The sequence below is a fragment of the Gambusia affinis genome, linkage group LG18, assembly GCF_019740435.1.
Source record: "Gambusia affinis linkage group LG18, SWU_Gaff_1.0, whole genome shotgun sequence".
Classification (NCBI taxonomy): domain Eukaryota; kingdom Metazoa; phylum Chordata; class Actinopteri; order Cyprinodontiformes; family Poeciliidae; genus Gambusia; species Gambusia affinis.
Genome location: NC_057885.1, coordinates 19,541,840 through 19,566,666, shown reverse-complemented (window position 1 = coordinate 19,566,666; position 24,827 = coordinate 19,541,840). Strand labels below are relative to the sequence as shown.

General features: G+C 40.3%; 1 protein-coding gene across 2 annotated transcripts in view; it reads left to right on the top strand.

The window, feature by feature from the left end:
- The first annotated feature begins 4,094 nt into the window (after nt 1-4,094).
- Nucleotides 4,095-24,827, top strand: part of gigyf1a (GRB10 interacting GYF protein 1a) — a 33,107-nt gene continuing 12,374 nt past the window's right edge. Inside the window, exons 1-18 of one of the 2 annotated variants that reach the window (XM_044097449.1) lie at nt 4,095-4,370; nt 11,322-11,965; nt 12,049-12,112; nt 14,380-14,509; nt 14,637-14,732; nt 14,894-15,011; nt 17,526-17,634; nt 17,911-18,110; nt 19,039-19,268; nt 20,748-20,868; nt 20,999-21,166; nt 21,508-21,680; nt 22,243-22,411; nt 22,490-22,713; nt 23,701-23,801; nt 23,912-24,012; nt 24,094-24,167; nt 24,303-24,440. In XM_044097449.1, the coding sequence (XP_043953384.1) occupies nt 12,078-12,112; nt 14,380-14,509; nt 14,637-14,732; nt 14,894-15,011; nt 17,526-17,634; nt 17,911-18,110; nt 19,039-19,268; nt 20,748-20,868; nt 20,999-21,166; nt 21,508-21,680; nt 22,243-22,411; nt 22,490-22,713; nt 23,701-23,801; nt 23,912-24,012; nt 24,094-24,167; nt 24,303-24,440 (2,187 nt within the window). In that variant the 5' untranslated portion in view covers nt 4,095-4,370; nt 11,322-11,965; nt 12,049-12,077. Of the gene's footprint in view, nt 4,371-11,321; nt 11,966-12,048; nt 12,113-14,379; nt 14,510-14,636; nt 14,733-14,893; nt 15,012-17,525; nt 17,635-17,910; nt 18,111-19,038; nt 19,269-20,747; nt 20,869-20,971; nt 21,167-21,507; nt 21,681-22,242; nt 22,412-22,489; nt 22,714-23,700; nt 23,802-23,911; nt 24,013-24,093; nt 24,168-24,302; nt 24,441-24,827 lie in introns of both variants that reach the window. The other variant, XM_044097448.1, reaches the window with a different exon arrangement.

Below are 24,827 nucleotides of genomic sequence, written 5' to 3'. Positions count from 1 at the left end.
TGGATATCATTGGCATACCAGAGAGTTTAATGTCAAGAATGTCTAACATTTGGTAAATTTTCACAAAAACAAAATGTACACATTTTTTGGCAATGAAAAATTACCAAAATAAGCATCAAAAATGACATAAGATTCAGTTGAAAGTAAATAAAAAAGGATAATGATGCAAGACTGAATTCTATCTTTGAATTAACTTGATAAAGCTGCACAATTCTCACATTAGTTCTAATATTTAATCTAATCACTGCTTCCTTTATTTCCAGCCTCTCAGTCTCTGCTGTTGCTGCCTGCCTCCCACTCAGCTGGTCAGCCCAAGATGACCAGTGCAAAGCTGCACAAACAGCTCTTGTGACCGTGCTAGCAGGACCTGGCTTCGACGTGGTCACCCTGCCGGGTAAGATGGCGTATGTCATCGATGTAAACACCTGGCAGAGGCTGAACAGCTCCTGCACTTTGTGCAAAAACACCCTCATGAGGGGGAATCTGCAGAGGCTGCCAGCAGCTGTGGAAAACTGGAGTTGTCATATTATCTGCAAGCCTCTATGAATCCAGCAGCGCCTTAATCCTGGAAGATCTTACTGATGTGGCACCCAGCTGGAAACAAGGCTCAGACCTGAACGACACCATGCTGATAACGGGAGGGATGCAGTCTGGAGCTGCCAGGACCATCAGAGGCCAGTCCAACCAGGAGATGTTCAGCTTTATTAAGCAAGAACTGCGGAGATCAGAGATCCTACTACAGGTGAGAAACAAAAACCCAGTAAATATGATACGCTTTAGTATTGAGTAGTAACTGTAATGTCTTTGACACAATATATATATTTTTAGTTATCTTTTTGCCTTGGTTTGTGAAATTAAAGCCAAACTAGATTAAATCAGTTGAGTAACTCACTGAACTGGTGATCTGGGCTGATAATACATTTCTTTTGAGTTTTAAATCTGTTTTTCATCCAATTAATTGTTTCGGGTCTACATCTGTTTGATATTTTCCATTGAAACCCTTACAGACTCCAAACAACAACAGGCCAAAGTTTTTTTTTTAAAATGATTCATTCAAAGGTTGCATGGCTTGCTCGGTGTCCAGCTCAAAAAAAAAGAAAAAAAAAAAAAAGACTGGTTTAGGGTGTTAGGTTTTGTCAGCAAAACCATTGGGTTGCATGTGCCCAATGCAGGTTTAAACTAGGTCTGTTTTGAGCCTAACATCGCAGTACAACAACATGACTGAGATGAGGTTTCTGGCTTCATTTGGCACGCACTACATGCACAAAGTAGTTTGTTAAGGGAGGCAAAGTGGTAAGCATCACTTCTGTGCAAATCTGCAAAAACATTAGAGATTTACTGAAATGGAGGTGAGAAACTGTCTGAATGTTGAGGCGGCTGCACCAGTATCTGTCAACAACCCTGAAATAAAAGCCCAAGTGACTTACTGCCACAAAGCTGCCAAAAAGCAGCCAAACCTGAAAAGTTTGAGAAGGAAGATCAACCACAGAATCACTCAAGTGATGGGAGGCAGCACAGGTAACAAAACTGACCCTCTGTTCTCTTTCACTGGCTTTAAAAAGTGGAAGAAAGGCTTGAAAATTAAACCAGGTATCATCAACTACAGCCTGGTCCCTCTCTACCAGCTGGTCACTGAACAGGCAAAAAAAACTGGAATAAAAGAGGTGAGCTAGGACAACATCAGACTAAACGCGGTGAAGAAAATCTGCTCTAACAAGCACTTTCAAGGTTCCACAACCAGCTCCTATGATCCGTGTGCATGTCACCCACATGTCAGATCACTGTAGCGAAGCCTGGCCCACCTCACCGACACGGCCAAGTCTGCCAATGGCCTGTGAGGAGACGTGTTCACAAAAACTGACTCTTTCATGAAAGTTTTCCTGGGAAACCAGACGTTCCAGACCACAGCCATTTCCAACAATGACAGGCCCCAGTGGAACGAGGAGTTCCACTCCGAGAAAGTTTGAGGCTTAGGACAAAGACTATCACTGGTTGGACCGACAGAACAACCTCCTGGGATCCTGTGCCACCACAGACCAGGCGGGGTCCGCTACCTCTGTTTGTGAGATGAATCATGGTAACTTTTACTTTTCCTACGCAGCAGAGTGTGCCCCATGGCTGAGAGGAACAACATGTTCCGAGTACAGCCACCTATAAGGAATGAATGGAAGTGATTCTTCATGAATCACAGAGGAAGGGAGATTCAGTCAACAAGTAAATTAAAATACAGCATGAAGACGTAAAAGTGTTTTTAACTGGACATAAAACTCTGGGTAGTTTGTCCATTGTCCAGGAAAATGTGCATCCTATTCTAAGCAATTTAAACAAGACAGGGCTGAAAGGTATGGCATTAGCTAGAATCATCTTTAAGACGGAACTGTTTCAGTTAGAAGGCAATGTTTTAAGGAATGAATGACAGTTGACTGTATATATATTAGCAATGTTTTCTTTATAAAGTTATCCTCTTAAGTTATTATGCATGTATCAAACTGTTATTCTGTTCAACTTCATTGAGATTAATTACTCTAATAAAACTTTGTCAGAGTTCTGTGAGTTTGTTTCAGTAAACAGTTGTAAGGTTGTCCCTGTATCTCTGATTCATACTGAATCATAGACAAACATGTTTTGTACCATTTTAAACCATTTCTGGATGTGAAAGTATAATAATGTCATTATGCACATCAGTGAATATGTTTGGACTATTGACAGTTTAAAAGATTTTTATCTTCTTCAATGACAACAAAACCAGTAAGTTTAAGATAAAATTCTGTTGTGTTCACTTAGTAGTTTAAGAGCGCCCTTACCATGAACCCTGCACATGCTCAGACATTTAGAATAGCATTGAAAAATGTATTTATTTCTGTACGTCAGTAGAAAAGGTGAAACTCAGACCTTTTATACAGTCACTGTTGTTTGAGATGGTTTGGACATTTTCAGAGGAGAGACAATGACTATGAGGATGGTATTGTTGGAACTAAAAGAAAACAAAATTTAATTTATTAAAATATTTGAATATTTCACAGAGCCAATAAAAAAACATTTTTAATGATACACATAATGGTGTAATGACTTAACAGTTGTCTCGGAGTCAATGACATCCTCAACAAGCAAGATAAGCCACAAGTTATTGCTAAAGAAGCTGTTCGTTCACTGTATATAATCAAGATTTAATCTTTAGCGGAAAGAGAACTCATGCGCAGAAAAAGGAGATTAGTAGCCATGTGCCACCAGTGATCTTAACCTGTGAAAGATGCACTACAAAGCAAGAACATCAAAGTGTTTCTGATCAGAGTTACAGCCTAGAGGAAGAGTAAAACTGTACCGAAAAAGGCATCAGCGTTTCAGAAACCATCCAAAAACAATGTCAGAAAAGTCTTCCTAAAATTTAGACTACTCAAGTTGAAGAATGTAGATTTACACATTAATAAAAATATTAAAAACTGAAAATAAGACAAATATTTTGTAGAGTAGGCAAATTTATAATATAAGAACATAATGGGCAGTTACTGAAAACGGCATGCTCATAGTCAAAGAAATTATAAAATGTGCATGTGTCTTCCTGCATTAAAATCATCATACAAAACTTGATTTTTTTTTTGCAAACAACAGCTGTGATTGCAAACAGGGGTGCGAGACATTTCTGGGATTTCTTGGAATGCACCTGTGTGTCAATGGTTTCCGATCTATTTATGTTTATCTTAAACGTTTAATGTCGCCCTCTAGTGTTCACTCTACACACATGCAGTCACTCTAACTTAAAATTGTACTAATTGCCTAAATATTCCTACAAGTATACCTATGAGTCATTATTTTGACATGATAATTTAGTCTTATCTTTAGGGGAACATCTTTGTTTTCCCCTCGTGTTGAAACACGTTTCTACCTCGCGAACCAGACGTTCAATCGCCTTGTTTTCATATGCAACTCGCATAAACTGGACTCTGTAAGCTTTACAGGCTAATTAATCAAATCCCGTTAGAAAATTTAAAAAAAAGAAAGCCGTTTAGAGACGTCCACACCAGTTAGTGGCCAGGCTGGTAAACAGGGGTGTGTTTGCGCTGCGCCGACATTGGCTCTCCGCTTGTCAATGTGCAGTCACGTGGTGTCACACAGACGGCCATGTTTTCTGAAACACAAACAACAAGAGAAAAGCAGCAGCAGCAGCAGCAGCGACTCGGAGCCAGCAGACACACACACTGAGCGACCGTTGGAGGAGAGGGAAAGGAAAAAACCCAACAACAGATTAATAAATAAAAACACGGAGCACGATTTTTTTTCTCAGAGTACTATTCTGTCGAATGAATACGTTTACAGTGTTTAAAAAGACCAATGCATACGATATATTGGCCGTGCAGAGCAGCAGTCTGAAGGTAAGCAGCCGCTTGTTCGTTCCTCTTTGCAGCTAACAGGAGCTAACCCCTCCTCTCGGTGCCTCTGCCATGAGGCCTGCATTTCCACTACGCCGTTTTTACAGCTTTTAAATTGTAGCATTGTATATTTTTTGTTTCGCAATGCATTACTGCAGAAATTAGCAGCGATATGCCAGCGGAAGGTGGTGTTCGGCAGCTCGGGGGAGCAGGCCGAGGAGTCAGATTCCCAACAGTCCGCCCCCTCCGCCATCATATCTGGTGTCATTTGAACCAACACGCCAAGGCCTTTGCGATCCACCGCATACCTTAGCGAGTTTAGGTAGCCAGTTGAATCTGGTGTGCAGCCGAAATTGGATATTTTCTGACATTTTTTGCTTGGAACCATTACTTTTACTGTCGCTTTGTTTGAATCCGCCGTAATTAGCTTATTATATGTTGAATGTAAACGTTAACTTAGCTCTGTAGCTAATGTCAACATGAGTTATTTCAGCGCTAGCCGTCGTTGGGACGCGTTTTACGCCACTGTTTTGTTTTTAAGCCGTCTCCATTGAGTAATATTTGTTAGTAAGATTTATACAGTCAATTATCAGAGTATATTTCAGACATTCAAATCATATTCTACCAGTAACGCCTCTGGCTCCGTGACCTTGCTTTGGCTTTATTATTAAAAACTTTATCGCTGTAGATAACAGCTAACCTCACGGTAGTCACAAATATAATTGTTTTATACCTTTTTGCTTAGTTTTATATGGTAATAAAAGAAGCGACGATGTTTGAAAATAGTGCTATTTGGGCCTCGTATGATAATTAAGTTATTCAACATTTAAATGAATGGTACCACTTAATCTGCTATGATGATATCTGCAATGATATCTGCTTCATTTTAATGGCACAAAAACAAAGTTACTCAAGATTTAACACTTTTTTTATATCAATGCAAACTGTTACATTTTTTTGGAACTGATTTGATTGGCAGTGCCTTTTTTGTACATAGAAGTAAGTTTGGTGAGTTTCTAATTGAAAACACAACAAGAATGTCCCCTCAGGTTGGAGATCTCCAATGGCTCGTTTCCAAGCAGTGCGGTTCAGTATGTTATTTTATCATCCAGTGTATTCAGGACTGACCGTCAGTTGGATTGTCAATGGGCAGGTGGGATTAAACCCGCCTAATGTTGTGTTATGCTGATCAGTGGACTGTAGTGTGGTGCCAGTATCTCCAGTCTAACCCTACCATTGTCCTATTGGTTTATTACTGAAGTAATGGTGTGGTACGGCTCAGTTATATGGGCCAAATTTACAGTGAAAACTGGAAAAATAGTGTTCAGAATCTCACCGACCCATATTGTACAGGTTGGTGGAAATTGCCACACATGTTAAACAATGTGACAGCTGGTGGTATATAGTGTAAATATACATTCTGAACAAAATTAAAGTGTTTACCATATTAAGTTTTCCTGAATTCTCCCATTTTGTGGCTCTGATTGGTTGTTTATTCAAGCTGCTGTCTGTGATTTACTGATGTTGTCGTTCATTTACACAAACTGTGTCAAGTTGCAGTGCAGACACAAATGAGTGCCAGAACACGTTTTGAGCCATCATATGTGAAATGTAAACGCACTCGCCACACATTCTTTGTTCACAAAGATGGATACACAATCCTCTGAAAGTGTGACTATAACTCGGCTTTGTAGTTGTGCTTTTAGAGGTTTGCGTTGATCACGGGTGAGCTGAGCAAGCGGTGAGACTATGGAAATGCTCTCAACTCATCTTTGCTATCACTGTTGCTGGTGCATCCAAAACCTATTTAAAGTAAATAAATAATGCTTAACCTTGCAGGGGGGAAAGGTGGAATCTGTGCTGTGTTTATACTACTCTGGGGGAGACCCTGGTAGTTAGCACTGTAACAACAAGCAAGTCTCACCCATGGTATGGGTTTTTCAACCTTCAACTTGGAACCAGCATAAATCGCACACTTTACCTTTCAGTCAACTATTAGACACAGTTTCAAATTTCCATGCATTTAATGAAAGGTGCTGGTGATTTTGTGCTTTTATGTTTTTCTTTTTTCTTTTTTTGTTTAGCATCCGACTTCCTCAAGTCCGGAACGTTTTGTTCCAATGTTGACAAGAGTTACTTTTTTCTGTAGTTTATCTTTATTTTGCTGTTGTGGAATTTGGTTATGTCTTAAAGTTGCTCAATGATATTTAAAATTTGAACAGCGGTGATGATCATATATTTATTGAGCCAACCAGTACAACTGGGGATTTAAATGCTATGGTCAAAGGTGAGGTTTTACCAATTTTATGATCATTTATGTCCTAAATTCATCCAAAATACCTACTAGCAGTGGAGAGCAACAATAAAAACAGTTAATAGTTTCATACATTCTTTTTTTAATATATAATGGGGACAAATAAAAGCAGAGATTGTTTGAATTTGAAAGCAGCAAACTGATCCAGAGCTAAGAGGTTTTTGAATCAGACACTTGGGAATAAAGTTATGTGATTCTTTCAGCCAGCTAAGATATTTTTATCTTAATACAGGTCAGGCTGTTGAAATGCAAAAATAAAAAAAATAAAAAAATCATTGCCAACCTTGCATTATTTTTTTTCTTTTCTTTCGGATCAGGTCAGTGATCCGCTGAAGTGAGGTAGCCCAAAATGCTGCACATTGTGATCGGTGGAATGGAATAATTTGGAATGAGAAGTTAAACATCCAGGGAATTTTTCACAAAATCAATGGAAAAAATTTGTGTTTTGGGAAAATCTCCCAAGACATTTGAAATATTTTGATATAAAATTTTAAAGTTGCATCATAGTTCTGTTTGCCAAATTTAAGGTCATTACATCCATTTTTAACTCACTCAACGGCAGTTTGTTTTGTAGAGAGTAGGTCAGCTCATTCAGTCCACCCCCCTATTTCTCTGAATGTCAGAAATGTGTATTTAAGATCTCTGTACAGTTTTGACTAAAGTAGAACTGTGATCTCTGAAGATGGATATTTTTCAGATGTTTTATGGATGAATTGAGTGACTTGTTGGACCAGATGGATGGATCAGTAATGGGCTTAGAGCGCCACTTGTGTGTCAGACACCAGCAAGGTGGAGGCAGTCTGGTGATATGGGATAGTGGTTTTACCTTCCAAGGTTGATATTAACTTCCAAACATGCTGCCAGATTTTAGAACACGCTTCCATCAAGCAGTGGAACAGGAAGAAGTCTGGACTTTTCAATAAAATAATGACTTTTATTCTGGATGACTCTTCATCCCATACATCTAAGTACTCTTTAGATGAGAAGCTTAAAACATGTCCCTCTTCCAAACCTGACCTGAACTCAATTGAAAACTTGTGGACAGTTTTTTTTTTTTTTTTTTTTTAGATGGGCAAAGTGTGTTAGTCATTTAGTTGCGCAATATTTCTTCACATTAGTAGTTGCTCAATAATTGTACATATTCTCCTAAGACACACAAACCTTACTTTTACTTTCCAAAACATTCAGGCCCGAGGTTTATTAATATGTTGGAATAATTGAGAGCACTGTATTTGGGGATTAATAAAAATAATCCTCAAAAGTAAGACTTGCCCAGTAATAGTGCACACAGTGTGTGATAAATACATAAAGATTAGAATTATGCTAGTTAATGGTCTATTTCGTGTCTTTGTGGTCTGAGCCGTCGATTTAGGTTTGGACTGATTTCCATCTTCGTTTTAAAGTTTATATCACATGCAAACCCTCATGTTTTAAACTTTGAGATGTAGTAAACATTCACTAGAAAATAAAAAAACTACACTGCAGGTTTGAATTGCAAGATTCTCTAACTTATGTCAAATCAAATGGGAGAATCTGATATTTGTCGTCTGTATTTGACCTGCTAATGATCAGTCAGAGCAGATCAAGGGATCATTGATCTTCTTTGATCACTGACAGGTGTATGGATGTATTAAAATACCTGGTTGGTTAGTTTCTAAAGGGGAAAAAAAAAGTGCAGTGTGCTGCCGAGTGGTTTGATTTTGAATGTTGGTTTTCACTGTCTTTAAGCTCCAGCCATATTTTAATGTAACTGTACATCTTGCTCATTGGTGGCATTACTAGTCACAGTAAAAACATACATTTCCTCTGGCACTTATTGATCCGGTCCTGTTTATGGTTATTGCTTTAGGCAAAACTTTTATTTGCTCTCTGGAAACTTCTACTTGTACTTTTTTGGGGGAATATGGTACAAACACAATCGTCCCATAATCTCCCCTTTCAGCCACTTTTCAAGTTAATGTTTTTTGAGTTCGGACATCTGCTGAAATGTAATGTGTGGTCGTCCGTATCAACACTTTCCATCAAGCACATACACACATGTGTTTAGGTTTGCTAAATTAGGTCTTTATGACTTAAAAGGTTTGCTTAACCCACGTCTGCAATCATATTTTACTGAACTTCCTGAAATAAGTGTTACCCAACTATTCCAACAAGGCGCCTCACATTGCACAAGACAGCAGTAGATGGGGGTTGGGGGTTTGGACAAAATACTACCAGCATTAGTCACAGCAGCTTTTTACCTGATTCTTCTGTTTTGCTTTATTTTGCATCTCTTCAGAAGGGAAAACTTTAAATGTTTAGACATGAGCAACGCTAATAATTAAAAAAGTTCTTTATTGATTATTGATGGAATCATGGTGCTGTTTTCTCAGGGTTGCAGAAGGTCAGCTTTCAGTTATCAACCCAGATAACACATGTGGGTTGTAAGTAATTTTTTTTCAGTGTTACTTAAATATGGGTTGTTGTTGCTTGCTGCACACTATCATCCAAACCCCCAAACCGCTGCCACAAGGTGGGTACTTTGTATTTAAAACACTAGAATGTGGATTTAAAGATGGTGATCCACCAATCAGGGGGTGAAGAAGCCACTTCTGTTTTCTTAATTAGCTCAACTGGTGAACAGTCGGTCAAATCTGCATTGAAAAAAAACCCACCATGAAATGAATCAAAACTGAAGAAAAGCCTCAGTGTTCCCACTTTCTGTTTGATGAATAAAAGGGGGAAGTCTTGTAATCTCTTATCTGTTTAGTACAAAACCACCATCTCTATCAAGAGCCGTGTGGCCCAATTTATTTAATTTTGTTTTTATAGTTTTAGGTTGATTATGTTTAATTGAATCAAAAATGGGTTTTTTACACAAACGAGTTGAGATGTCACAGCTTTTTAAAAAAGTCTGAATTACAAAAAAAAACAGACCTTAAAGCAAAACTGTAAATCAGTAAAATCTCAATCCGTACTTTTTTCTCTATAATTTTCGGACTATTTTTCTCCTCGTTTAACAGCATCTTATCTCAACCAACCTCTATTTCATATCACTAAACAATTGTTTTTACTAATAAAATTAGCCCTTGCATTCTAATTTAGAACATTTTAAAAGCATTTAACTCCAACATAGAAGTAAGTTTCATATTAGTTTCCTAATCACAGCTTGGCCCTGTTGATACTTAACATATGAATGATTCATACTTGATATAACCAAAATTGTGAAAGAATGAATTGCAGAAGAGGCAAAATCCCAACTGTTTATTGGCTGTTGCAGAACTGGAGAGCTCCTGCTGCATCCTCGGTGCAGAAAGGAGCGTCATCACAGATCCTTCCTTCACTGCTCCCAACAAACTCTTAAGTGTTCACATTACTGCCAGTATTTGCAGTCTTTACGTTTCTGTTGCTGCTTTCTGTATACGTATATCTTAAAAAAAATTAAAATGCAGTTTGACAAACCACCTTTGAAGATTTAAATATTTTATGAACTTGTTGTTTAATTTGGTCTTCATTGAGCGTCAGATATTATTTTCTGGTATTAAAGACAGCAGACACACCAATTCAAGTGAATCTAAAAAAGTTTTTTGTTGTTGTTTTTCATAAGTTTAATGTTTTCTCTACTTCAATCATCTCTTTGTACCATAAGAGTTGCTGACCACTCTTTTAGGAAATGGCACACTTTTTTTTTTTTTTTTAGGTTTGTAAGCAACGAAAGGTTATCCAGAACCACTGTTGTTGAATTGTAGCTCGGATAGAAAATTTTTAAAATGGCACCATAAAATAAGGAAGTGTGTTGGTGTGTGTGATGCAGAAAATATACAGTCATCTGGACCACAATCACTGGGCTTTAGTGTTTCCAAAAAAAAAAAATAAAAAAATGAAGGTGTTAATAAAGTCCTACCTACACTGGAAAGTTGGGCGCTGAAGCATCAAAAAGCCACTGCGCTGGCATTGAACCCGGCAGCGGAAAATACTGAGATGCGTCCCGCTTTCATTCTTACTAGCCAGTAAAATTGGGGGACTAAAAAGTCAACCTGGAGTCCAGCTGAAAGTCCAAATATGTGTTTTGTTTATTTTTCTGCTAAGTTACCGCCATTATCCTGAACGTAAACGGGATTCGAGGTGAAGGAAAGTAGAAGAACCGAATAGCTTAAACATGAGGATGTGATGCTCGGACACAGTGGCATGACTTATTGAAAATAAGTTGCCTAGATGTTGTTTTTGTTTCCATGACATTTCTCAGGAATTATCCCCCGGCCAGCTGCCTGGCTTTAGCAGCAGCTGGCTCACGGCGCTACTGAAATAGGCCGTCTTCATTTCTGGATGGAAAATCTCCCTTTGAACGTGAAAAAACATGGCGCTTCGACCGAGCGGTTGACAAATGCAGTTTTTAATTTGTTCTGTGGAGAAACGCTACGGTGCTTTCCTCTCTGCTCAGCTCGCCGTTGCTGATGGATGCTGTGTCGGCGCTTCTGAGCGTCCCGGCCGCGCCGGTAATGATAGTATGTTGAGGCTTTTTGCCTTGGAATACACTAAAAATAACAGTTTTCGTATCATTTGGTGTAAATACATCCAAGTGTGCATTTTATATCCTGGGATTTCCTTTTTAAATTTCTCCGGTGCCGTCTCTGAATCTCTTGCTTTTTTTTTCTTTCCAGGCGTGCAAAGGGAGGAGGACAGGAAATTAAGGAGCTACCTCGAAGGTCTCCGTCAATCCACATTTCAGCTGGAGCGAGAGGAGAGAAGGCGCAGAGGAGGAGAGAAGGCCGACGAGGAGCGCGAGTCGTGCCTGCTTTTGGCAGCTGTTCCAGCAGCCGCTTTGTTGTTTTTCGGCTGTTCTGGGTTTTTTTTCTCTTTTTTCCTCCACCTTGCGTTTCCCTTTCTTTTTTTGATGAACCAGTTCATATTTTTAACTTTAATGTGAGATACAACTGCTGTAAAACGAAAGAACGGAAACATTATATCTTCAACAGAGTTTTATTTTTGTTCCATTGTCGATTTCCGAGGTTCTTTTTGTTTTTTTTCTTATGTTTTACAACTGTTTTCAGCTGTGAGTAGCAGGAGCTTCCATTCTCCAAACGATCATCTAAAGCCCTTCCTTCCTTAGTTAGGACCTGATAACCTGGTATTCCTCAAGCACCTGAAACTGGCAGCTATTCTCTTGGTCTTTGTGTGTTTGGGGAGTTGTTCTGTGACCACAGCTTAAGCACCACTCAGCCTTTTAGTCACCTAAGCCTAACTAAATCCAGCCAGCTCTAGCCTGGTCCAGCCCAGTCCAGCCTGCTCCGATTATTTGGACAGGGTAAGAAAACCTAAACAACTCATCATTTTCCTGTTTTTATTTGTCCTAGATATGTCTGAAAATGTAATTTTTTTCCCCCTCAGATACTCAGTTCTGTGTGGACGTGAGGAATATGACTGCTGAGACTCTAAACTTCGGCCCAGAATGGTAACTACTGGTTCACAGTTCTTAACAGTTCTGTTTAAAGCCGTCCAGGTTCTCACATTGTTACTGTAGGTCTTTACTCAATTCATCAACATTTCAAAGACTACAGCTTAAACATCTTGACTGAAAAGGTTGAGGCAGAAGCATCAGGTTTATATTCATGCCAGTCCTACACATGAAAGTGAACCAAACTGCCCCTCATAATCATTAAATTATATAGAAACCCCCGCCATAAAAAATAGCATTTTGTTATAAAAATCACAAAGCCAAAACATTGAAAAAGAAAAACAATTCAAAACACAAAAGACACAATGATAATTTAGTTATTTACGGTATGTAAAGTAATGTAAAAAGCTTCTTTCCTTCAGTTTCTTCTCTTTTTGTCTGTCCTGGCTTCTTCCATCCATTCTGCTCTTTTTATCCCTTTTTTCCACTTTTCTTCTTTCCATCATTTGTGGTCCTACATCCCTTTGTCCTTCCTTTCTTATCTCTTGTCCTTTCTTGCATCCTCCTTCCCTTCCTCCCTTGCTTCCTCCTTCCACCCTTTCTTCATTTCCTCCCCTCTCTTAGTCCTCCTTCTTTCTCAAATTTTCCTGACTCCATATTTACATGAACAGAATTGTTTTTACTCCTCTTTAATGAGTGAAAAACCCTCGCTGGTCCCTGAATTAACTTGGAACTGACAAAATAAATTATAAAAATTTACTCAAAATGAATCAATGAAAGTCAGACATTGACTTTGAAATGTAGTTCAACAGAATCCTCTTAAAATGTGTAGAAACCTTTTTCTGCAGCAGTGAACGGGTTTATTTACAGTAATGGTCGATTTTCAGTTAAATTCTTATTTAAGTTAAAATGGAGGTGGGTCTTTGTGTCGCTGCTCAGTCCTGGCTGCGTGTGTAGCCGTTCTGAGCGGGTCGGTTGGGGTTTGGGTGGGGGTTATCCCTCCGTCTCCATCGCTCTGGGACTTCTGTGTGCGTTCCTGACTCTCCACAGAATATTCCCCTCCTCTCACATCTGCAGCAGCTCTTCTCGTTTTAAATCCAGCTACGGAGCCGGATCAGCACGCAGCGCTCGCCGCTAACAGCTGCCCGACCCGAATGTTTACAAGGCTTTTTATGCCTGTTGGCTTTCCAGAACTGTTCGCATCGAGGTTGTGCTGCCTGGCAGCGGGTCGGGCGACATGTCGGTCACTGCGGCTGAACTCAAAGTGAAAACGACCCGCGTGCGAGGATTTAAGGTTTACTGGAGCAACTATTACAAAGACGATGATGTTGAGATTAAAATGTGTGGAAAGCATTCCAGTCGTTTCCCTTTCATTAGAGTAAACACAAGTGGAGAGCCTGAAGTCACCTGGAAGTGTTTGGATCCGCTCCATGATTCCCTCGTAGCCTGGAAAAGCCTGGAATTTAGTTTAGAATTTAGTATAGAAAGATATTAGTACCTTCTGGCTTTTCTTCTCTTCTCTTCCTTCTTCCTGTTTATGCATTTCTTCCTTCTTTTCACTTTCTTTTCTTTCTTCTTCCATTTCCTTCTGCCTTCTTTCCATCCTTTCATTTTTATTTTCTCCCTTCTTTACTTGCTTTCTTCTTCCTTTTATTTCTATTCTTGCTTCCATTTCCTTTCTTCTTTCCTTCCATCTTTGATCCTTTCTTTACTGTTCTTTCTTTCTAGAATTTTCTTTCTTTCATTTCCTTCCTTCCTTCCATCTATCTGTCTTCCTTCTACCTTTTTGTGTCCTTCCTCCTTTCTTCTTCTGCCCTTTGTCCTTCCTTTTCTTCCTCCTCTCTTTGTGTCATTACCTCTTTCCTCATAATAAACCCAAACAGCTGCAGATAAATCTGGATTTTCCCAGTAATAATGTGTAGGAATGCTGCCTCTCCCCTCATGATGCCGGTCGCCTCCATCCAGCCTCTCCTGAAGCTCTCTTTACCTTTCCCATTCCTCTCCACCTCTGAGCCGCATCTGGTTCTGATATGAGTCTGCTAATCAATGCCAGCCTCTGTGCCGGCTGTGAATGGAGCCATTGTTGAGCCCTTGGAAAGCGGCCCACTTGTAATGGCTTATTAAAATGAAATCCTAAGCTCGGAAAGCCGCTGTGTCTTCAGAGGAGAGCCGAATGTGTCGCTAGAGTCCGACAAATTAGCACATGATGGATGGATGGGAAAATAAAGACTAAAATAAATGACAGAGGAATACAACTTGTTTCATATCTTTGACTCGCATTATTAGGAGAAAAATCATCGATGTGTGTGTTTTTCTTTCTCCAGGCTTCGTGCACTGTCCAGTGGGGGGAGTGTGACGTCTCCCCCTCCTTCCCCCGCCATGCCAAAGTACAAGCTGGCCGAGTATCGCTACGGCCGAGAGGAGATGTTAGCACTTTATATCAAAGACAACAAGGTCAGAACGTTGTACATCAGCTCTGTGTTCCTTTGACAAACTGTGCAAGAGACCCAGAGACCTACAAACTGCTCTGCAGCGTAGAAAGGTTGCTTCTATTTTTATTTTTATTTTTGTGTCTCTGCAGGTCCCAGAGGACATGCAGGATAAGGAGTTTGCTGCTATTTTGCAAGATGAGCCCATGCAGCCCCTGGCACTGGTGCCTCTCACCGAGGAGGAGCAGGTCTGCTTCCTCACTCACACACACACACACACTCTCTCTCTCACTAATAATCTAATGTTGGCACGTTCCAAACCTTGTTTTATCCACTAGAGCCGCAGATCTAAAGAGAGAGTTCACATTTCTGACATTCTTTTGCCTTTCTTCTTCCGCTCTGTCTGCAGAGGAACTTCTCCATGTCCGTGAACAGCGCAGCAGTGCTGAGGCTCATGGGAAAGGGAGTGGGAGGGCCAGCACCCGCGGGAGTCGTCCGTGGACGAGGGGCCGCTCGAGGTGGGCGAGGTGAGGTCAAACCTAAAGCCCGGCTCTTCAAGCTAAGAAGTTTTAGGCCTCACAGCTTTCCGTACTTTATCCAAACTAGGTCTGAACTTACTGAATGTTAGAAGTTTTCCAGGTTTTGTCACATTAAAAGGGTTGGGCTTTGGGTGGGGGTTATTCTCACTGGCAATTTTCATGATGGACCAACATGAAGTGGTTGTGAAGTAAGAGTAAAAAAATGTTTTCCAGTTCAACAAACCATGTTTAGAAGTGACTCAAGTAGTTAAACTGATTTGATCTGAGTGTAATTTAATCTGCATAAATGCAGCTTTTTGGTGAGGGTCTTGTTAGAGGACATTAGTGGACAAATGAAGGAACTCGGACACCAAACTCATGGTGGGAAACTGGTCAGAATTATAAGGAAATTGATGCAGCTGGAAGAAAACCTGCATCCATCTTCTTTTATGAAAAGCTTATTTTTTTCTGTATTTTAAAATCTAAAAGCAGATTCTTTAAAAAATAAAAAATAAATCCTGAAATAGACCTTTATATAAAAAATAATTTTTTTAAATAAAAAGGTCTAACATATGTGGCTTTAACCAAGTCTCATTCAGCTGACTGAAGGCAAATATGGCTCGTGATTGTAAAGGTTCTGCCGCATCTCAGTAAAATATGTTGTTTGTAGTTGGAAGATAACATAAAAAATGAAAGGCTGTTTATGCTTTTTATATTTGTACATTTGTTCGCTTAAATCTTCTAACAGCCGCTTCTTTTCTCACAATGATCCAGTTTTTGCTGAAAGTGTCTTTTCTTTCTGGGATGTTGTTTCATTGTCTACAACTAAATCCAGTGTGTATGAAACCTGATTTGTATTATTCTAAAGCTTTCTGCATACAGTATAAAGATGATACTAATCGCATGCAAGAGTTAAGAAATGTCCACATCAGTTGATACAGTAAGTTAGACATATTTATCAAATTGTTAAATTAGCTTATTCAAGGTATTATTTCATAGTACATGTTGGGTTTTTAGTGTAAATAATTGTCTTAAATTAGTTTTAATATTACTGCACTGAAACATGCAGAAGCCCTGTACCAGATTAGGAATAAAAACGAAGCAGCAGAGCTTCAGAGCACTCAGGATAAATCAGCCAAAGCTTCCAACATCAACAGTATGAAACGCCTGGCTGAAACTACAATAGCTATTATTGGAGAAAAGTAAACCAGTTATTTAAAGCAGCTCCTCAAGTGTTTGTTTCCTCTTTCATCTGCCATCTTGAAGCTGCACGCTTCCTCTCTGCATGGGTAAATAAACGTCCTTTAGTCTCGCCACACCTGCGTGAAACCTCTGAGCTTCGGTGTGTGAGACGAGCTGCTGGTTAAACCGCGAACAACCTTCTCAAAGCAAAACTAATGTCAAATATTTGGTTTGGCTCAGTTTGAGAGTTTTATTTCGTACCAAAAGATTAAAATTTGTTGAGGGGTTGGGGGGGAAAGAGCAACAATGTGTGGTACCTGCTTTCAGAACACCAATTATTTACGCTAACCAGACGAACCGAACCGAGTTTGTTTTAACTGATCCAGGGATTTGAAATAACAAAGTCTCACTGTTCATGTAAGGAAATATTAGTGGCTTTGCAGCGACAGACAAGGCTAAGTTCATTCTTAAAGACTAAACGGTTCTGAGGAACAGGGAGGGAGAAATTCCATGTCATTTTTGGGCAGAAAAATATCGAAAATAAACACCCACATGTACTTAAGATGAGTTTTAAGTACAGAGATGAGTCATCTGTATACATTTTTACCCTGGGAAATTCAAAAAAGGAAAACCAAGCTATTTAAGAAATAAAATAAAAAAATGGATGTATAGTTTGTCAGATTAAAATGTCTTAAAATGTAATTTACCTTTAAATATTTTACTCAAATGTCTTAAATCGTATTGTGGGAGGACTATTTAATCTCTTATGTAGTTTTTTTTTCTGATGGAAATTTTCCATCAGGCAAACATTTGAGTCACCTGCAAACATAATCATTGTGTTCTCTGACTCGCGGCTGTTGTAGCTACTGCTAACTAGCTGCTCATATACCCTCTCTAGTTGGCTAGCTTTTTAAATGTAAATTTATCACTGGTTGGCTGACACTACCACTATGTAAAATATGCATTTACCTTTTGTACATTTCTGTTGCCCTATAGGTCTTAAATTTTCTTGTTAATGGTCTTAAAGTGTCTTAAATTTGTGTTGTTGAAACCTGCAGAAACCCTCTGTGGTATTTCAATGTTGTTACGAGGAGATGAAGCACATTTTCATCTTTTATGTCGCTACCACCTTGTGAGGAAGGCGTCATTTGCTTCCAGAGTGAAATGCAGAGCGCTTAAAATATCAAGCTATCAAATTTTGATCCCAACAGCTTGTTTGCGTGCAGAGCTCTAATCTGAGCCAGGGCGACTTTGTTTTGTTCCAACGCTGGCTGTTTTTCATGTGTTCTGTTGTTTTTCTGCCCGGCCGTTAACCGTACTGCTGTTTGTCATAAAACGCAGGCCGAGGCCGCGGGGAAGGGGGATTCTACCAAAGAAGTATTGAGGACACCGAGGTGGGATTTGGTCGCAACGTCCGAGAGATTCACCGCAGCCAGAGCTGGGACGACCGGTAAGAGGAAAACTGAACTGGAAATAGTTAAAATGAAGCTTTTTTTGTCCTTGGAATGTTTTGGCACATGTGGTTATCTCACATTCACAGTGATAATTTCCCATCTACCTTTACTGAAATTATATATTTTCTTCGCTCTTGAGTACAAAAGAGTCAGGTTGCTGCTTTGATCCAAATTTTCTCCTCCGGCATAAAAAGCGAATAATGTTGTGGCCTTTATCTCCTGTTTATTCTGTAACCGGTGCAATTTTCCTCCCATTTCCCGCCTTTCCTCAGGGGCGAGCGACGGTTTGAGAAGCCGCTGCGGCGGGAGGTGGGGCGGCCCACTTTCGAAGAAAGCACCGGTCCCGTGGGTCCCGTGAGGAAGGAGTACACAAGGGCTGACAGCGACAACTGGCGCACCCTGCGTGAGGAGCAGGAGGAGGACGAGGGCGAGCCGGGAACCAACTGGAGGCTCTCTGGAGCCCGCAGGGATGGTGGGGAGACATTCAGTGAAATCTCAACGCTTTATTAGGAGGATAAAAAATTAAAGTGCAGTTTTTGCTTTCAGACACAAATGAAAGAAGCTATATTGACCAAAAAACTTTAGATTATTGTGTTGCCACAGTGACTTATTTAAGGCACAGTTAATTGATACAAAAGCCTAAAAAGTGTAAGCACTCTTTTTTTTTTTTGTATTTTAACGTATATATTTATTAGACTCATCACCTAATGCACAAAAGCTTGTAAACTCTTTTTAATAAGAACTGATGAGAGCAGGCTGATTAAACATATGTGCTGTCAATGCTTTTATTTATTTATTTATAAGTTAAGTTGATGTGCCTACAGTGAATATTTTGTTTGTTTTGCTGCGTGGCAGTCCTGCACATTCAGGAGTCTACACTGACACCTAGAGGTCGTAAAGAGATTTTCACAGGACAAGTTGATAGCCGTTACATTTAGGAGTCCTGCAAGTATGGAAATTAAAATCAGTGTTTTCCAGGTATGAATGAACATCCAAAACAGTTTGGTACCAGGATGTAAAAATATGGAAATAGACAATAAAAAAATAAAAAAGTATTTTCCAGATCTAGTTTAGTCAAGGATTGTCAACATATAAGATTCTGTTCAGTTATTTCCAAAAAATGTACATAAAAAATGAAATTTGGGAGAAGTTGGGAGTTTTAAGCAGGAAATTGCTTGTCCAGCCACAGACAGTCATAGACATTTACTTACATCATGTAGAGAGTTGCCATGACAGCATTTTCAGGAAGTGGCACTTCTTTAGAACTTGCACCTATGTCATACTGTTTCTAGGTTAAATACATCTCAGACACTCGTCTGAGATTTAAATTCTGAACTAAACTTCTGTTTCTTATTACCGCATCAGAGTAATCGTACAGTTTTCACCTTGTGGTTTCTCAGACGGTGGTCCTCGCTCAGCGGGCTGGCGGGACCACAGCGGTCCAGGTGAAGGTCGGCGAAGAAAGTTTGATTTCGACTTCCGGGACTCGGAGGGTCACGGCGCTGGCCGCCGTCGCGCAGGAAGCGAGGGGTTGGAGGATGACCGGGACGGCCTGCCGGAGTGGTGCACGGATGAGGAGGACGGAGAGATGGGAACGTTCGACTCCTCTGGAGCGTTCATGCCCTTAAAGGTCAGTGTGGGGGGAAAAAAAACTTTCTTGATTCAACTATTCAAGTTTTTTCAAACGTGGAAGTTTTTTTTCAGTGATGTTGAATCAATGCTTTGCTGGCCTTTACAAGGTAATTTGTAAAGGCCAGCAGTCCTGCTTTTAATGCCACCCACTCGGGATGAAATTATGAAATGAAAATGAAAAGTTTCTTGTGACATTTTTCGATTCATTTAGAGAGTCTTCTACTGGGACAAATCTTCAGATAGAAGTGTCTCTTCATTTAAAACAAACCTACTTCAGAACTGTAATAATACAGATCCTCTCCTCAAGTATTTCTAATTCTTTTGGGAGAAGGAGGTTTTGACTGATGGTGCTGTTGCTGTGCAGATGTTCCCCTAGTGAATCATGCTACTGTAGTTTCTGAAGCCAGTTTTTAAAAAGTCACAGCCTGTTTTTATTTCCCTTGCAAAGCTACAATAGTCTGTGCACATATTTTTTTATTAATCCAATAAATCTGGGTTTTCTCCTTCACATTTTTTGCTTTTTACAACACTGACCTCCTTCCCGTATCACATGACGTGCGCTGTGCCCAGACAGAGAGCAGCTGAAACACAAGTTGTTAAATTTTACGACGTTCAAATTATGGGTGCACCAATTGCATCCTGAGCTGCCAATTCTGATTTTGGTTGATGCCTTTTTTTTTTTTTTTTTTTTTCCTTAAAGTTTCTGTGTTGGCAACAGAGGAGTGACTATTGTTAACTGTCAATAAAAGCCTCCTTTATTGACAGTTAAATAAAGTATTTATTTAAATCCTATGAGACGGTCCAATCAGTGCCTTTATTTAACTCCTTTACTTAAAGGAGTTAAATAAAGGAGTTAAATAAACATGGCAACAGTTGACAGTTGCCATGTCAACAGTTGACTAGTTGCCATGGCAACTGTCAATGACTAGTTGACATGGCAACTGTCAATGACTAGTTGACATGGCAACTGTCAATGACTAGTTGCCATGACAGTAACTTTTGCAGAGGCGGATAAGATCGGCTTCACATTTAAGTATCAGTTGATCACTGATCTCCCAAAATAAAGAAAATCTGCACCCTGAGTTAAATTGAACCTTTTGAATTTTTGAAACAAACAACTTTTTCTATAAGTTCTGTTTTCATAGATTGCAAATACGTAAATATGAACAAGTTGTATCAACATGAAGGATGGGCCTTAACCAATCATAAAGGCAGCAGAACCAAGATACAAGTTTATTGGTTTTGTTCAGAAAAACTGTAACATTTGAAAAGCCGTTTGTTAAGTGAGTTCAGTTATTTTAGTGTACTTTAAAAATGACCGTATAACAGCCTTAATGTAATGAAGTGGGAATATTTTGCAAAACGGTTTTTCTTAAAGACACTGATTGGGTCGTCTCCAATATTTAGATCTGTGAGCCTGAGGTTTGTTGTTAAAGTTTGTGACCTACTTAGTATTTTTCCTCTTTTGTTCCATTAGAAGGGTGGTAAGGAGACAATCCTGGAGGAAGATTTGGACTTTAAGGGCATCGAGGAGGAGGATGAGGACGACGGCTTCACTGATGTAGAGAGGAACAATGGAGACGGAGATAAAGACAAGGGTGAGCAAAAAAAAGCAGAATTCCTCATAACCCAGAGAGAAATAAACAAAAAAATAATAAAACAGGAATCCTTATTCAAACTCTTTTCTTTTTGCTTGTTTAGAGAGTAAAGACACTCTTCCTCCTGCAGGGGAAGAAATGATGAAGCCAGCACCACCCTCCTCTTCCTCCTCCTCCCCCCCAGCCCACTGTGCCCCGCCATCACTGGAGCTCCAACCAGGAAGTGCAGGTCAGGTGATGGAGAACCCTCAGATGAACAACAGCCACTCTGTCAAGGCCGGCAGCGCCTCTGCTGATGGTGGGTTTCCAAAGACAGAAACTTCTGGATGTTTTTTTTAAATTATTATTCTTAGTTTGTTTAATCTGAAGTAACTTCTACTTGGATTTAATCTGAAACCAGATATTTTTATTAAGTTTCCAAACAAAGGACAGGTTCTGATTCGTGTTTCTGGTCCAACATATTTTTGTCGTCGAGGATTCAGTTTGGTTTTGATTTGGTATGTTTTTATGCCCGGTCATCTAACACTCTGTTGTTTTTGCTGGATGGGCCCCGGAGCCGGCAGGCGGCTCTGCTGCTCCTCATCAGACGAGCTAAAAATAGCCGCCATTGTTGAACTGCTTGTTGTTTTTCTGTGTCAGACCTGGCCTCTGTGGGGGTCTCCAAGGCCCAGCTCAGCCCCAGTGTCGCCTCCACCAACGCCTCCACCTCCTCCTCCAGCCTACCTCCTCCACCCTCCTCCTCTGCTGCTCCGCTCCTCCCTCCTTCTGGAGGAGACCCCGAGGACGATGAAGGCCTGAAACACTTGCAACAGGTTTGGATACCAAAACAAATAATTAGAGTATTTCCAGCGTTGACGTTGCAGCCAGCCTGACAGGTGTGTGCAGTTTGACTGTGGGCGCTGAGAGCCGGGCTGTTTGTGTAAACAGGAGGGTCCTTGTTGCTGCTTCCAGCTTCAGGAGGAACACACAGTCCCACACATCGGCAGCGTCAGGAATGTGATTAAAAAGAGTGAAATGAAAACAACACGGCTCCATTCCCAGACTGTTTGAAAGCTGTTTTGGTTTAAGAGCCCAGTCGTCTCAAAGCTTCTAGAAATGTGTAGATCATCTATTTAAAGTAAAAAGTATTGAAATGCAAATAAGAAGAAGCAAGAGTATTTCTTTCTGACTTGATCTGTCATTTAGTTCCTCTAGTCATTCCTTTTTTCTGTCCTTTTCTATCCTGGCTTTGTTTTCTTCAATTTGTTGTTCTTCCTTCTTTTCTTCCTTTATCCTTCTGTCCTCTCATGTCTTTTTATTGTCTACCCTGGCTTTGTGTCCTTCTTTCTTTTTTCTTCTCGAATATTAACTGACCATATTCTGACCTTTGTGCAGGAGGCAGAGAAGATGGTGGCGTCGCTGCAGGACACGTCCATGGAGGAGGAATGCTTCACGCATTCTCTGCAGCAGCAGCAGGAGAGCCGGAACACAGCGGCTGCTCTGCCGCTGTCTCACGAAGCCGCCATGAAGTGGTTCTACAAAGACCCACAGGGAGAGATCCAGGGTATGGTTTCATCACTGCGACCTGTGAACATTACTAACCAACCCAGAGCTTAACCTGCGGGTTTCCTCTGCTCTGCAGGGCCGTTCACCACGGTGGAGATGTGCGAGTGGTTCCAGGCCGGCTACTTCACCATGACGCTGCTGGTGAAGCGGGGCTGCGACGAGGGCTTCCAGCCCCTGGGGGACGTCATAAAGATGTGGGGCCGCGTGCCCTTTGCCCCCGGGCCCTCGCCGCCGCCGCTGCTGGTGAGGCAGCTCCCGCCAACGCAGCGCTCGCAGACCAGCCGGGGGCCCGCTGGGACGGTGGGTTCCACCTCAGACTGCAGGGTTTCTTTCCTCTTCAGCTCAGAAACAGAGCAGGACGTTTTTCTCACCAGCATCGTGTTTAACTGCAGCTTGTTTTACATTTTACAGCCTGATGCTGAGCTGTAAAATGATTTTGATTCTTTGAATTTTTGGTTTTTGAAGATTACATTTTTGGAAAGTCTATATCTTTGTCCCCTCCAATGCACTCTTTAGGTTTTCAAAGCTCAGAGTGATTTCAGCAAACTCAGGCCGGCCATCTTGTTTAACAAGTGCGTTTTACAGCTTCTATTTATTTGGACTTTGAATTCAGGTCAACTCTACTACAGAATACAGGCAATAAGTTTTATTTTCTTATTCACTCATTAGGATATTGTTGTAATTATACCAGAACTAAGTCTCACTTTCACAAAAAAGTACAAAACATTAAAATGAGGAATGTTAAGCATCTTGTGAAGTTTGGTATTTGTTTTTCTGATAATAGTTTAATACCGATGTGTTAAAGGATTAAGTATTCGTATTTGGTGTTATCAGTAGCAGTAATGTGAACTGATTGTGTAAATGAGTCTGTTTTGAAGAAATATCTGCACCAACTGAGCTGGAAATGTCAGATGATGAATAACTAGAAGTTTTTTTTTCTCATCAAAATTTACTTAAAATTTAAAGATGTTTTTTTTGTTTCATCTTTTTTCTGCTAATATTCTGATTATATTCTGGTAATTAAACACCGCTTAATAGTTGGGCCCTAAAACTCTGCCATTCAACTCCCAGAATGGATGATTTGAATAAACGCCACTTTTTGAAAATATTTTTCTTCAATTTTTTTATTTTTTATTTTTAGAAAAGAAAGTGAAGAAAACAAATTTTCCAGCCCTACCCTAATGTTAAACTGAAGGATCTTTTATGGTGATATTTGTTTCATTTTTTGTGTGATGAAGCTGAAGACGCGTCGTCATGACAGCTGAGTTTCCATGTTGGATCTTTCAGGGGAACCTGGACCAGGAGCGGCTAAAGAAGCAGCAGGAGCTGGCGACGGCAGCTCTCTATCAGCAGCTCCAGCAGCAGCAGCTATTCCAGCTCATTAACAGGTTTCCTCTCAGTTTCCCTTTGGAATAAATCAAGTTTTGTTGATTGAATTGAATGTTTAATGACTTAGCTGCTATCTACTGAGCCATATGGACCTGTTTGTGTGTTGCAGGTGCAGTGAGCAGGGTATGATGCCTTCGATGAACCGGTCGATGTCAGTGCCAGATACAGGGCCCTTGTGGGACATGCATACCTCAGCTTCACAGTCGTCAGGTGCAGTTGGGACCGTTCGCTTTACAATGCAAACAAAACATTGAATAAAATATAAACATAAGTGTTTTTATTTCCACTCAGGCGGTGAAGCCAGTCTTTGGGACTTAACAATGAATCCTAATACTCAGGGTCCAACTCTTGAACAGCTTCAGAAGGTCAGCTCCACTCAAACTGTGCTGTGATTGTGTTGGTGTTGACATACAGAGAGTGGTTGTTGTCGTATCGCCCAACAATAGTTTTTGTTCAGACATGTCAAAATGTTTCTCTTTATTTTGACGTTTGCCCTTCAGCTCCAGGAGAGGCGAGACGCCGAACTCAGGGCGAAGCGCGAGGAGGAGGAGCAGCGCAAGAGGAGGGAGGAGAAGAGGAGGCAGCAGCAGGAGGAGCAGAAACGGAGGGAGGAGGAGGAGCTCTACAGACGCAAGCAGGTGAGAAGGAGCAGCTTTAAAAAAGGTGGCAAAATACAGACTGATCTCATGCAACGTAGCAACAGCTCAGCAACTAACTAAGCAAGAACTATTTTAATAAAACAAAGTAATCAGATTTTCTTTGAAAGAACAAGATTTTAAATCTAAAACTTGAAATGATTTTTTTCTTGTTTAAATGAAAGGCAACCAGTTTGCTTATTATTCTAGGCTCGTTTGAAGAAAACTGAAAAAATATTTTGTAATTTCTCAGCAGTAAAAACAAGATCTAGGTCAGTCTCCATTTGGAAACACTTGGTGTGTTTAGCCAAGTTTAAAGACCGCAATTAAAAATCTGCTTGAAAGCAGATTTGGGTGCACCAGGGTGTTCTTTATAGTACAAGTCAATGA